This window comes from Heteronotia binoei, chromosome 8 (genome assembly GCF_032191835.1).
Source record: "Heteronotia binoei isolate CCM8104 ecotype False Entrance Well chromosome 8, APGP_CSIRO_Hbin_v1, whole genome shotgun sequence".
NCBI classification, from domain to species: Eukaryota; Metazoa; Chordata; class Lepidosauria; order Squamata; family Gekkonidae; genus Heteronotia; species Heteronotia binoei.
The window spans coordinates 9,471,464-9,484,373 of NC_083230.1; the positions used below are offsets into that span (position 1 = coordinate 9,471,464).

At 41.6% G+C, this 12,910-nt stretch overlaps 1 protein-coding gene across 1 annotated transcript in view; it reads right to left on the reverse strand.

Annotated features, from left to right (window-relative positions):
* The window catches only part of LAMB1 (laminin subunit beta 1), a 158,928-nt gene that overhangs the window by 111,350 nt on the left and 34,668 nt on the right, over nucleotides 1-12,910 (reverse strand). Inside the window, exons 5-8 of the mRNA XM_060246076.1 lie at nucleotides 7,221-7,294; nucleotides 3,713-3,901; nucleotides 3,564-3,627; nucleotides 834-1,036 (exon numbers count right to left, since the gene is read on the reverse strand). Of these exons, the coding sequence (XP_060102059.1) occupies nucleotides 834-1,036; nucleotides 3,564-3,627; nucleotides 3,713-3,901; nucleotides 7,221-7,294 (530 nt within the window). The remainder of the gene's footprint in view (nucleotides 1-833; nucleotides 1,037-3,563; nucleotides 3,628-3,712; nucleotides 3,902-7,220; nucleotides 7,295-12,910) is intronic.

The following is a 12,910-nucleotide window of genomic DNA, read 5'->3' on the forward strand; positions in this document are numbered from 1 at the left end:
TCTACAAACTCTCTCATATTCAGCCAATCTGGCATCATTATTCTTTACTTTTGTATCCTCAAGGCTAGACTGTTTGAACGTCTCAGACTAATCAAGTTCCTCTTAGCAATGCAGAGAAAGAACCACTTTTAGTTTAGATTTTTTTTTTTTAAAAAAAAAAGAGGTATTGCATGCAAATATAACAAATTAGGAGTGAACATGCAATGTGACAAAAAAGGAGTGAACAAGTGGCTTTCAACAAAATAGTTCCTAAGTCCATACAAGATCACGTTTTGCTAAATTTATTGGTATTGCCCAAAACAAATTCTTTATAGAAGGGAACTTGTTAGTGTGTGAACCAGGCCCTGAGTTCAGCAGGAGCTCACAAGAGCACAGCTCCTGAACCTTTCTGAGGGTTCCCCCTCCTCCTCCCCACCTACCTTGTCCATTGAATAGCAGGTGAAGCTGCATGGCAATCCCTGGATTAGGAGAGCGGGCAGCCAGCCAGCCCCCAGGGGCTTTGCCACACCCCCAGCAGTCCTCATTAACCTCTGGAGAAGCCCGCATCACCCTTTCTCCGCTTCTTATGTGATTTGGGGCAGTGGGTGGCTTGCTGACCTTTTGTCTGGGGGGGTCAGCCCAGGAGAGCTCCAAGCGAGTGAGGCCTGCTTGGGCTGGCTGGATCTCTAGCCAGCCCATGCAGGCCTCACTCACCCAGGGCTCTCATTCTTGCATCGGGTTGCTTTTGGCTGGGGGGGCAGGCATATACTAATGAATCATGCTAATAAGCTCCACCACCTATTTTTCTACAAAAAAAAACCCTGATGTGAACCAAAATAAGCGTAAATGTTTACCATTCCTTCGACCTCTTCATCATATCCATGGACTGGTGCACACTCGCTAGCATGTCCGTAACAGAAGCAATTCCCACGAACCACCATGTCATAAATAGCGTAATAATATTTTTCTCTGATTTCCATTCTAGAATCCAGAAGGTTGTCTCCCAGTGTATGCAGCTTGGTAAATTTGATTCTCAAGTTTGTGATCTTTAATAAATCTGAAAAAGCGAAAGACAAAAAATCTGGGCTGTTGTTTTTAAATCTAACAAAACAAGATATAGAACAAGGGAAGAAACTGAGGCAGGTACTAGTTGTCTCTGATGATAATAGCTGTGACAGGCCTGCAGATTTTGTATTAAGTGGAACCTGGAATCTTGCACCATGGCCCACTGAAATAAAGATCCAAACTGAAACATACAGAAATGTGAGTGATCAGAAAAAGATGATCTCTCTTTTGCATTGTTATTGCTATTACATAAAACTTTATTTTGGCTGATCCAAGCACTGTGCTTCTTGACATTTCATGTATTTTGTCATTTTTGATATGCCAGTTAGTATGATTTAATGCATGCCTAAATTCAAATAGGAAGGTTTTGTTAAGTGTAAGTGTACTACTCAAAATGCCAATAGCACATGGCTAGGCCGCTGCTATCCATACGCCTGAAAAATAAAGAACCCTAGTTTAAAAACTGCTGTAGACAGGCTGAGGTTATGTGCTATACAAATGCAAAGTATCATGCAAATATTTCAGTTACATTGGTTTTAATAAAATGGGACCTCTAGGAGATGGAGAGAAACAGGCTCAAACAAACACACAAATTGAAATGGAGGTCATTCACTAGGAAGTGCTTCATCAGCTTCACCCTGCAATAGCTAATACTCTGAAATGGAAGAGTCCAATTTAACTGAAAAATGAGTATTTCAGCTACAGGGCAACAAACCCCCCAGTTTGCTTAGCAGCAACACTAAAACAATAATATTGTGTGTGTGTGTGTGTGACTGTTTGGATTCTGCCAGCTTTTAAATTCAGCCTCATTCATTCCCTCTCATTACCACAGCCTCCTGTTCTCATAGCTTTTGTCCATGTCCCATAATCCTCAGCGTAACATTTTGGTAGCCCTTTTCCAACAGTGGAAAAGCTAGCTGGATCCAACCCATTTTTCTTAAATGCTCAAAGAGCTTCATGCTTTAAAATTTATGTAATTATTATTACAAACTCTAACCTGGCCGGCCCACACTAGACCAGCCGCATCAGATCTCTGGGAAACACCAAGGAACTCTAGGGTTGCTATGCGGAGGCAGGCAATGGCAAGCCACCTCTGTAAGTATTTTGCCTTTAAAAAACCCTTAGGGGTTGCGGTACGTTGACTGTACCTTGATGGCCCTTTCTAGCACCAGCAGTTATTACAACAACCAGGTAAGGTAGTCCATTATTATTTCATTGTACAGATGGGAAAGGAGAGGAAGACAGAATAGCTTATCTAAAGCCACCTGCATTGCTCATAATTGATGCAATAAGATTTACATCGAGGCACTGCTGTTGAAGACACAGCTGCGCTTGGCAGGGCATATTTCTAGGATGGAAAACCACCGCCTTCCCAAGATTGCTCTGTATGGCGAACTTTCCACCGGCCATCGAAATAGAGGGGCACCAAAGAAGAGGTACAAGGACTCCTTGAAGAAATCCCTTGGCACCTGTCGCATCAACCATCACCAGTGGTCTGACCTTAGCCTCAGATCGCAAAGCATGGAAGCACACCATCCACCAGGCTGTCTCTTCCTTTGAGAACGCACGCATAGCTGGTCTTGAGGACAAAAGGAGATTGAGGAAGAATCGCACTGCTACAGCACCAACCCCAAATTAGACTTTTCCCTGCAGCCACTGTGGCCGGACCTGCCTGTCCCGCATTGGTCTTGTCAGCCACCAGCGAGCCTGCAGCAGACGTGGACTACTGCACCCTTCTTAAATCTTCGTTCGTGAAGTCAAGCCGAGAGAGGGGGAAGATTTACAGTGCAATCCTAAAAAGAGTTGCACCTTTCTAAGCCCACTGATTTAAAAGGGTGTAACTGTCCCTAGGATCACAGGAGCACTGTTAACTAACATCTTATGCTAATTCATACTCTTCACCATACATTTGTTCTAATAACAAATTAACACACACACATGTTTTAGTAGGTCAATCCAGCAGTGAATTTTCAGATGAAGAAAATGAAAACCATGTAAACCGGATTTTAAAGGCTGTGTGTGTGAATAAAGCACACAAATCCTTGTTCATGCTGGACACGTGAAGGCATTTCAGCAGCTTTTCAGCAGCTCAGCAGCATGAACATTACTTGTTCCTTTAGTTACAGTGGGGAATTCCGTCTGGTATTAATGGGAAGGCAATCAGATATATATTCAGAGCTCACATAAAGACTACTCTAAAGAATGGAAATAAACCATCCCACATCTTATCACAGGACTGCAAGTTTTGTTACCCCACTGCACTATTTTTCTTGAATGTATAAAATGAAAGAGAAGTTATGCTATCAGCAGAATGCTAAAATCTGAGTCTGAGAGATCAGCATTCAAATACCAACCCAGTCAATGAATTATTGGCTCCTCTTGTACGTGTGTCACTATTTCTCTGCCTTAGCTCACCTGCAAGAGGGGGTGTATCTCTCAGATATATGAGGGAATGACTGTAAAGTATTCTGTGCAATTATTACAAATTAAAAGGAAAGGAAAAGAGATGGCATACATACTCTGAATCCTTGGGCTGTATGGGTCCTCAATTCTAAAAGCAGGATCTAGAGCACGAAAAATGACCTGGAACAAACACGGGGAATCATGAGGAGTGTAAAAATTTCTACATCATTCATAAGGCAGATCCATTGTACGTGAAACTACCAACCTCTCCCTCAGTTGAAGGTTCAATATCAGAATACCGGGAATCACAAATAACATCATCTACTTTCTTCATTGGTCCAGTGTTAACTCCTGGGAAAGTGTTCTCACAGTCATAGGCAAAATATCTATAAACTTGCCAGGTTTTCCCAAAATCTGAGGATCTTTCAATCAGCATTGCAGATGGGCGAAATGTCTAAGAATCAGAAGCAACAGAGAGTTGGACAGAATTTTGAACTGCTATTATCTGGGCTTTTCCTAAGTCAAAACAATTTGCAAACTTTTATTTCCCAAGTCCACTTTGTTTTCTGTACCTTTTCCCCCTACTCCCCCCACTTCATACAATGTGGACTATGCATGCTAATCTACAGCATATATTTAAAGTAACAATAAGCCTCTTGTAACTGCAGGTGTTCAACCAGGTAAGTACATCCATGAGCCAATCAGCATGTTAATAGCGATGAAGGCCCATCTGCAGTGCACCAACAAAATCACCCAAAGATATAAGGATGGTGTTGCTTGGTAGATGGAAAGGAAAGGTCCCCTGTGCAAGCACCAGTCGTTTCCGACTCTGGGGTGACGTTGCTTTCACATTTTCACAGCAGACTTTTTACGGGGTGGTTAGCCATTGCCTTCCCCAGTCATCTACACTTTCCCCCCAGCAAGCTGGGTACTCATTTTACCAACCTCGGAAGGATGGAAGGCAGAGTCAACCTTGAGCCAGCTACCTGAAAACCCAGCTTCCACCGGGGATCGAACTTAGGTCGTGAGCAGAGCTTAGGACTGCAGCTTTAACACTCTGCGCCATGGGGCTTGATAGATGTGGTACCCACAAATGTAAAGTAAGGGTAGTTCAAAATGTATCGGTAAAAATAAGGGTGCACATGCTTAGTGACATCTACCTATCAATGACAAAGCATAACTATGACCATGTTGTACAGAGCCTGTGAATGAGACACTGATCTACAACAATAAAAAGGATGTGTTTATCTCTTGCTTGATCTCTTTTACTTCCATGATTCAAAAAGTCAGATTAAAAGGATCCCCCTGCTTTGATCATTTTTTTGCTCTTGTGAAGGATCTGTAGGGTAGCCAGGTCTGTGTTGGGAAATTCCTGGAGATTTTGGGGATGATGCCTGAGGAGATTATAGAGGGGAGGGAATTCAGCAAGGTACAGTGCCGTAGAATCCACCTTCTAAAGCTGCCACTTTCTCCAGGGGAACTGATCTCTGTAGTCTGGAGATCAGGTGTAATTTTGGGAGATCTCTAGGCCCTTCTTGGAGGCTGGCAACCATAAGGATTTGCTAGATAAGGGGAAATAACCATGCAAAAAACTCTGCGGTTGGAAGGCTGGAAAACAGGCTGAAGTTGTGCATTACTATATATAGTAAAGTTGCAGTTAGAGAACTCAGCATAGCACAGGAAGGAAGAGATACCTAGCATAGCAAAGAGATTAGTGTCAGACTAGAATTTGGGAGACCTGGGTTCAAATCCCCTTCAGTCATAAAGTTTTCAGTGACTCTGGGCCAGTAAGTCTCCTTCAGCCCAACTGACCTCAGATAAAATAGATATGCCAGCCTAAACTCTCTGGAGGAATGGCAAGCTAAAACTGTGATAACTAAAAACCACGAGTGCTTGGTATGCCCAGTGAAACCACATATATGGAAAAAGAAGTAAGCAATCTGCCAGCATGTTGTAGTAAGAGTGTCAGAGCAGGGCCTGGGAGAAACAGGTTTGAATCACCACTCTTCCACTGGAAACTCACTGGGGGACCTCGGATTTCTCAAGCTAGCCAACTCACAGGGCTGTAGTTAAAAAGAAAAGATGGAGGAGGGATGCTATAAGCCACTTTGGGGGTACACAAGCAAATGTTTAAATGAATACTGAAATTTCACTAAATATTCTAATTGTGCTCTTTGCGCTACTACAATGGAAAGTGAAGAACAAATGTGAGCCACAGCTTTGTAGGAGTCTACAGGGAGAAAATTCATGTGTTAAGCTTTTCGAAATGTATTCCTGGAAATATATTTAACCAATTAATAAGCTGCAAAGTAGGTAGGTACAAAGTTTATTATTTCTACAGAGAATTAGGTATTTATCATTTAAGAACAATGACAATATTCTTTAGTTTAAAAAAATTCTCAGAGTCATAAATTTAATCAGCAAATCACTTTCACATAAATTATGTATTTAACCTTAATGAATACAATCCCAGTAGAGATTTTCTGAATAAAGTCTAAGTACAGCCAAGCTATGATGTACCTCCTCAACAAAATATATTTCGAGCCATATGGTACAACTGTCCTGCCAGGACATCTGTTTAGAAGGAAACAAAAGTACTTTGTATACAGATGTTCATTTTTCCTGTAATGATGTCAGCGGTCAAATGTAAAAAAGTTCTAAAGCCAATATTTCTGTTGCCTTAAAGAATCTTACTGTGAAGGTGGGGACAAATTTGAGTAGAACTGAAAAAAAAAAAAAATCAGGTGCCTTTAACACTGTGATTCGAAGTAGAATTAGAAGGGTATAATTCCGGTTAGGACTACACCGTTAAGCAGCATTATGTTGCTCAGCACTTTCTCAAAGTTACACTGCAAGCAACAAAAAGGAAAAGACACAATACAATCTTGGAAGCATCAATTTCAAGATATATTCATGCTGTCGTCTTATTGCTTATGAACTGCAATAACTTCCAAGAAGATTTATGCGCCTTGTCAAACACTCAGGACAACATGTGGGCCTTGTTCTCTGTGCCTGCCGTCGCTTCACAGTGGATGGGGTTTTTCCAGCAATGGTTTTGCTCTTAGGAAATGCCTTCCCACAGGAGATTCACCTGGCCCCATTATCAGAGGACAGCAAGAACGAGGCTATTTAGCAGGGTTTTGGAGTTAAGTGCAAGCTGACTAGCAGTTTTATTTTCCTTCTGAAGGCTTTGTTCTGCTGTTCCATGGTTAAAGTAACCTAACTTCTACTGCATTTTAATATAAACGTGTTTTATATTAAGTGTTAGTCACACTGGAGATCTGTTTGACGCAAAAGCAGGTTAACTTTTTTCCAATAAACTAGCATTAGGATGAAAAAACTGACAGAAATCTTACTTAAAATAGAAATGTGGCATTTTCAAAAATCAAGGCAACTCTTAAGTGCTGCTACAGAGAACAAACATGAAGAAACACAAAATCTCTTTTTGCCTTATTAGTGTTTGAGATTTACTCAAACCAGGAATCTACAGGATTATCTACAGGAAAAGCTAATTAAACTGCATCTCAAAACTAACAATTTTATGGTCTGTTTTCCCTCTTGCATTCCAATATCAATAGGGGGGGGTTTTCCAAGAAGGGGGAAGGGAGAGGGAAAGGAAAGAGGAAGGGGGAGAGAGAGAGAGCTCTTCAAATCAGGAATGCTGCTTGTCTTATTTTTAAATAGCTAGTTGTGTCTCTGACCGCCATGCATGACCAGTACCCGACTGCACAGTTGCTCATTTGTGAATTGAGAGAATGTTATGGATTCTTTACCTTGAAGGTCATGATGAGATGAGTGAAATGGAATTCAGCTTCCAAATCCAGCTGGATAGTGACATTTTCCAACCCTACAGAACCAATAGAATAGACAGGATGTTGTTACACAGTAAGCAAGAACACTGGCCAGGGTTCTAATGTCATCATTTTCCCCCCCTCGAGGGATTCAATCTGGACAAAAATGTGTTTGTTTTTTGTTTAGAGGCAGCCTATTTTGAATGAGGATCCTACAGCTTAATGTTTTACCAAAAAAAAAAATGGCTAGTTGTTGAAGAACCTCATAGTGCAATCCTAAACAGAGTCACCGCCTTCTAAGCTCATTGACTTCAATGAATTTAGAAGGGTGTAGCTATGTTAATGATTAAAGTCTGCCTTTAGCAGCTTCTAGAGCTTTTGTGACTAGACTCTCAACATGAAGATACCCTCAGTCTGAAGGCATAATCTTTACGTTCGTTTTACTAAGCACGTGTATTTAGAAGCAAGCTCTGTATTTAGGATCAAGCACTAGACATCAGGTGCATTCACACACACTAAATAATACACTTGGGAACTGGATTTTTACTGTGTAAGAATAGTAAAATCCACTTGAAAACAGCTGCCATGTGAAAGCACCCAATGAATTACAAAATCAGCAAAAAAGCTTTGAAATATTTTCAGCAAGTAACTTTATAACAGTTTGCAGTTTTTACTTCACTCCACAACTATTTTTTCAAAGCAGCTAAAACACTGCCTATATTTCACAGGATTCTTACTTCATTTATTTATTTAGAAAGTTACCGTATATGCTACCTTTCCAGACCTAGCTCACAAAGCAAAGGCAATGCAATAAAATCATTCGAAACTAGCAAGGTTTATTGATAATAAAATTGCACTACAGAAGGTTCTATATATTCTATTATTAGTGCTTGGTCATATACCTCTATAACCAAGAGTATTTGTGATAATACCAGGGCAGCACCAGGAAGACTTTATCCAATGCACAAGTTTCACAATTACCAGGACCATTCCCTTGGTACACTAAGTAAGTTAGATCCTACAAATCATAAATATTAAGAATTCATGGAATGCATCGTTCTCCCCTGTCCCTGGAACTTTCTACATCCCCTGAAAATCTGGTCCAGATGATTGGGGAACCCTCAAGAACACAATGGGATGCAGCGTTCTTGAGAGATGCAGCTATACACACATGCACACGTGTAGAAATCACCCTCCTCTTTCTTTCATGAAGTTTTTCAAGAATGGATGAAGGTCTCAGTTAAGGATGTGGGGGTGTTCATTCACTCTTCCTGCGGCAGCCTCATGCCGTACTCCTCTTTCTTTTTGAGGATCTCTAATCTTTTGAGAGTAGTTTTTCAAAGGATGCAGGAAGCAGAAAGAGGGAAGATCCATTCTTTATCTTTCCATTCATGGTTCATAGGATCTGAGTGTCAGTAGCCATAGAGGCAAGATTAGGAAGTCTTCACACAATGGATCGAGCTTAGCAATCACGAAGATCATTCATGCCATGGTTCACTGGGTCTAACCCACTGCCACTGAGCGCAGCGGAACAACTCTTCACACAGAGCATTTATGTACCTAGTAATATTACCTTCTCAATGCTGCCCCTGCATTGCTAGACCATCTCACCTTCCCCTCTTTCTTCTTTCTCCAAATCATCTCATCAAACATTCCAGAACTGAGATGGATTACATAACCTATAGGGTTGGATCTTATCAGGTGAGAGTGGAAGAGAAGTTTTGTTTAATGCAGGCGCTACTGTAAGATCGAGTGCCTATTTTTAAAATTTCTGACCACTGTCACTGTGTACAAAAAATGAAAAGCAAAAGCCTATCTGATGCACTCATTACAGCCCAAGTAGGGAATGCAATCTGATTTCCTCAAAGGTGATGGGGGAGGGTCTACCACTATGTCTTGCACAAATGCAAGTGCAAGATAGAAGACAGATGAGTTGGTTTAGCTCAACAGCTAGTTGCTCTACAAGAATGAATGGAAAATCACGGAGTGGATCCCATGTAATATCTCTGCTCTCTCAAGAGCTCTTGTGCAAACAGAAACAAGGGTTTCTGTTTGCACAAGAGCTCTTGAGAGAGCAGAGATATTACATGGGATCCACTCCGTGATTTTCCATTCATTCTTGTCAGTGTTTCTTGAGCTCATACTCTATAATTAAGTATTTACATGATAAATACTCTGGATGATTGTCAGAGTGGCATTATCATGTTTGTGAGACCCTGAATTGTTCAAAAAGTATATTTACTGTCTTTCCCTTACCTCCATCTCTTTCTCTGGGCGTATCTCATTCTTAAACAGATGAGAGACCAATACTAAGAATTTTCAAGAGCAGCGACTCGATTCTAGAAGCTCAAGAAGCATGACAGTGCTCCATTCCCGTTGCCTCCAGCATACAGCGTTCAAGGGTCCAGTGTAGCTCTCCATAATGATACTAACTACTGTCATGGTCAGTAACTACTTTCGTGAACAGGAACTTCTATGTACTGAGGCAGTACTGCTCTAGATATTAAATAGCCATGAGAGGCACAGGGAGCAATTCTAAGCAGAACTAAACTCAGGAGTAATCTCAATTTTATTCGCTGCAGTTTGCCTCTAGGAATGTGCTCTTGGAGTGCACCGATAGAGACTCTGCTCCTGTTATTGCATCAGTCCTTGATGAAAAGCACAGCTTGCAACTTACAAGCTTAATGAATGAATAATGTGCCACCATCAAGTCTCAACTGACTCAAGGCAACCCTTCTGCAGGGTGCTCAAGGAAAAAGATGAGCAGAGGTAGTTTGTCATTGCCTTCTTCTGCATAGTAACTCGTCTTCCTTGGTGGTCTCCCATCCAAGGACGAGACTAACCCCAGAGCCAACCCTGCTTAGCTTCCGAGTTCTGATGAGCTCATTAGCTGGGCTGTTCAGGCTGCCACAAGTATACCGGGTAGTAGGGTTGCCAAGTCCAATTTAAGAAATATCTGGGGACTTTGGGGGTGGAGCCAGGAGACTTTGGGGGAGGAGCCAGGAGACATTAGGGTGGAGCCAAGATCAAGGCTGTGACAAGCATAATTGAACTCCAAAGGGAGTGCTGGCCATCACATTTAAAGGGACGGCACACCTTTTCAATGCCTTCCTTCCATAGGAAATAATGAAGGATAGGGGCACCTTCTTTGGGGGCTCATAGAATTGGAATCCCTGGTCCAATTGTTGTGAAACTTAGAGGATATTTTGGGGAGAGGCACTAGATGCTGTACTGAAAATTTGGTGCCTCTACCTCAAAAAACAGCCCCCCCCCCCAGAACACCAGATACCCGCAGAACAATTCTCCATGATTTTCTATTGGAATAAATCTCTATAAGGAATAACAGAGTTCCCAGCAGACATTTCCCTCCCCTCCCCCTGCTTTCTGACGACCCTGAAGCGGGGGGAGGGCCTCCAAACTGGGAGATCCCCTGCCCCCACCTGGGGATTGGCAACCCTACCGGGTAGCCTAGGGGCCTTTAAAAATAAAAGCTTAGACTTTTCAGCTCTGGCCAGCCCATGTCAGATGGTTGATGCTTTTCTTTGATGGAAAAATGTGACTACGGTGAAAATTGTGAGCACGAATAATTTGTACCTAGAACAGTGCACCCAAAACTGTAAAACAGCTATAATTTTAACTAAAACAGTAATAATTTAAGTTAAAACTTTCCTGTCTCATATATATATATATATATATATACATACATACACACATAAGTTCAGAGCAACTTGAAAATATTGAGAATACTGAATAAGAAACACAAGAGATAGCCTGACTTAGTTTTGTAGACTAAGGCAGTGCTCCAAGTACATTCCCTTAAAAGTAAGTCCCACTGTACTCAACAGGACTGGCTCCCAAATAACTGTGAGCCGAACAGGACTGTAAAGTTTTGCAACAGATTTCAGAATTGCCTCTAAATTAAAGCAAGATAACCATAACTTTCCCCATGCAACTACAAGACAGCAGCTACAAATACCAATGTCTTTTACTGGCCAAATGAAACCCAAGTATAACATGCTAATACAATTCAGTCTCTGAATGTTGCCATTGTCCAAAAACATGGCACTAGCATTTGTCTGAGGAAGACAAAGAGGCCTGTGGCCAAAGTACAGAAGTGGGAGTAATGGCATTTTAGATTCTCTAACAGTTTGCTGTAGGCTTTCTGAATGGCCTGGCTAAGCTAAGGCACAACTCTGCTCTCAGTAAAATAAAACACTTTTGTCATCAGTGTCATAGGCTATAGTATCTCTCTGCTTTAAATTCCTCCATTTCAAAAACTCTTATACTCATGATGGTCATTTTCACAGCAGTTGTGGTGGTATTAGAAGCTATAATAAATGCTTTCGTGATCCAATGCCAACTCAGATACAAGCAATGTTTAATCACAAAACAGGAACGGAGCTAAAGGATAGGTTACAAAACTAAGTCAGCCTGTCTCTGTTTCTTATTCGAAATACTGCTTGCTCAAAGGCAGCACCATGCTCCAGAATAACCCACACATTTCCAAATTAAGTATGTCACTGTCAAGAATTGAGTCTTGCCATGATTGCATTCCTTATGATTTTACTCTGATTTTGCAATGTTATCATGTCTAGAGTACTTTTATGCTTTGCTTTGATTCTGCCTGCACTCTTTGTAACTTTGTATAAGTAACCATTCCACCCTAGCTGGCTACACACATTCCTTCTCTAGGTGGTGAAGGTCACCAGTTATCTATTCAGCAAGAGAATTTTAACTTTCGCTTTTAGAAAAGCAGTGTGAACTCTGTGTGTGTGAGACTGAAGGTGTCTGTCTTTAAATATTAAGCCTGCCAGAATTTAGGCGCTTAAGGCCTATGTAATTAACAGTCTTTTGTAATCTATAAAAGTGTGACCTGTTCAGTACAGGTCAATTCTAGCAAGTCTCGCATCAAATCAGTGAGAGAGGTTCTTTTCATCCTGTAGTAACACAAACTGTTTGCCAAACTATTGAAATAAGAATTTCACAAGTCAGAGCTCAACTTCTTGGGCTACTGGGTGTCAAAGCGAAGGCTGGGGATGGACCCAGAAAAAGCTAAAGTGGTGCTTGACTGGGAACCCACCCACCCCCAGAACACAATGCCAACAACAATCTTTTTTAGGATTTGCAAACATTTACAGAATTTTCATTGAGAATTTAGTTCAGGTGGACCTACCACTCACTGATCTCTTAAAAACGAAAGGGAAAGGGCAAGAGCATAAGTTGCCAGGCACTAAGTTAGAATGGATGGCAGAATGCCAAGGGGCCTTTGGTGTGGTGGTTAAGTGTGTGGACTGTTATTGGGGAGAACCAGGTTTGATTCCCCACCCCACTTACAGCTGCTGGAATGGCCTTGGGTTAGCCATAGCTAACACAGGAGTTGTCCTTGAAAGGACAGCTGCTGTGAGAGCTCTCTCAGCTCCACCTACCTCACAGGGTGTCTTTTCTGGGGAGAGAAGATATAGGAGATTGTAAGCCACTCTGAGTCTCTGATTCAAAGAGAAGGGTGGGATATAAATCTGCAATCGTCTTCTTCTTTGACCACTTGAAAAAAACTTTTTACCACTGCGCTCATGCTACAGCACCGTGATGAAAACAAATGGTCCGATGTGATGCTAGTGATGTAGCCCGGGGGGGGGGGGGGGTGTCTGTTACAACCGCCCATGCACTTTTAT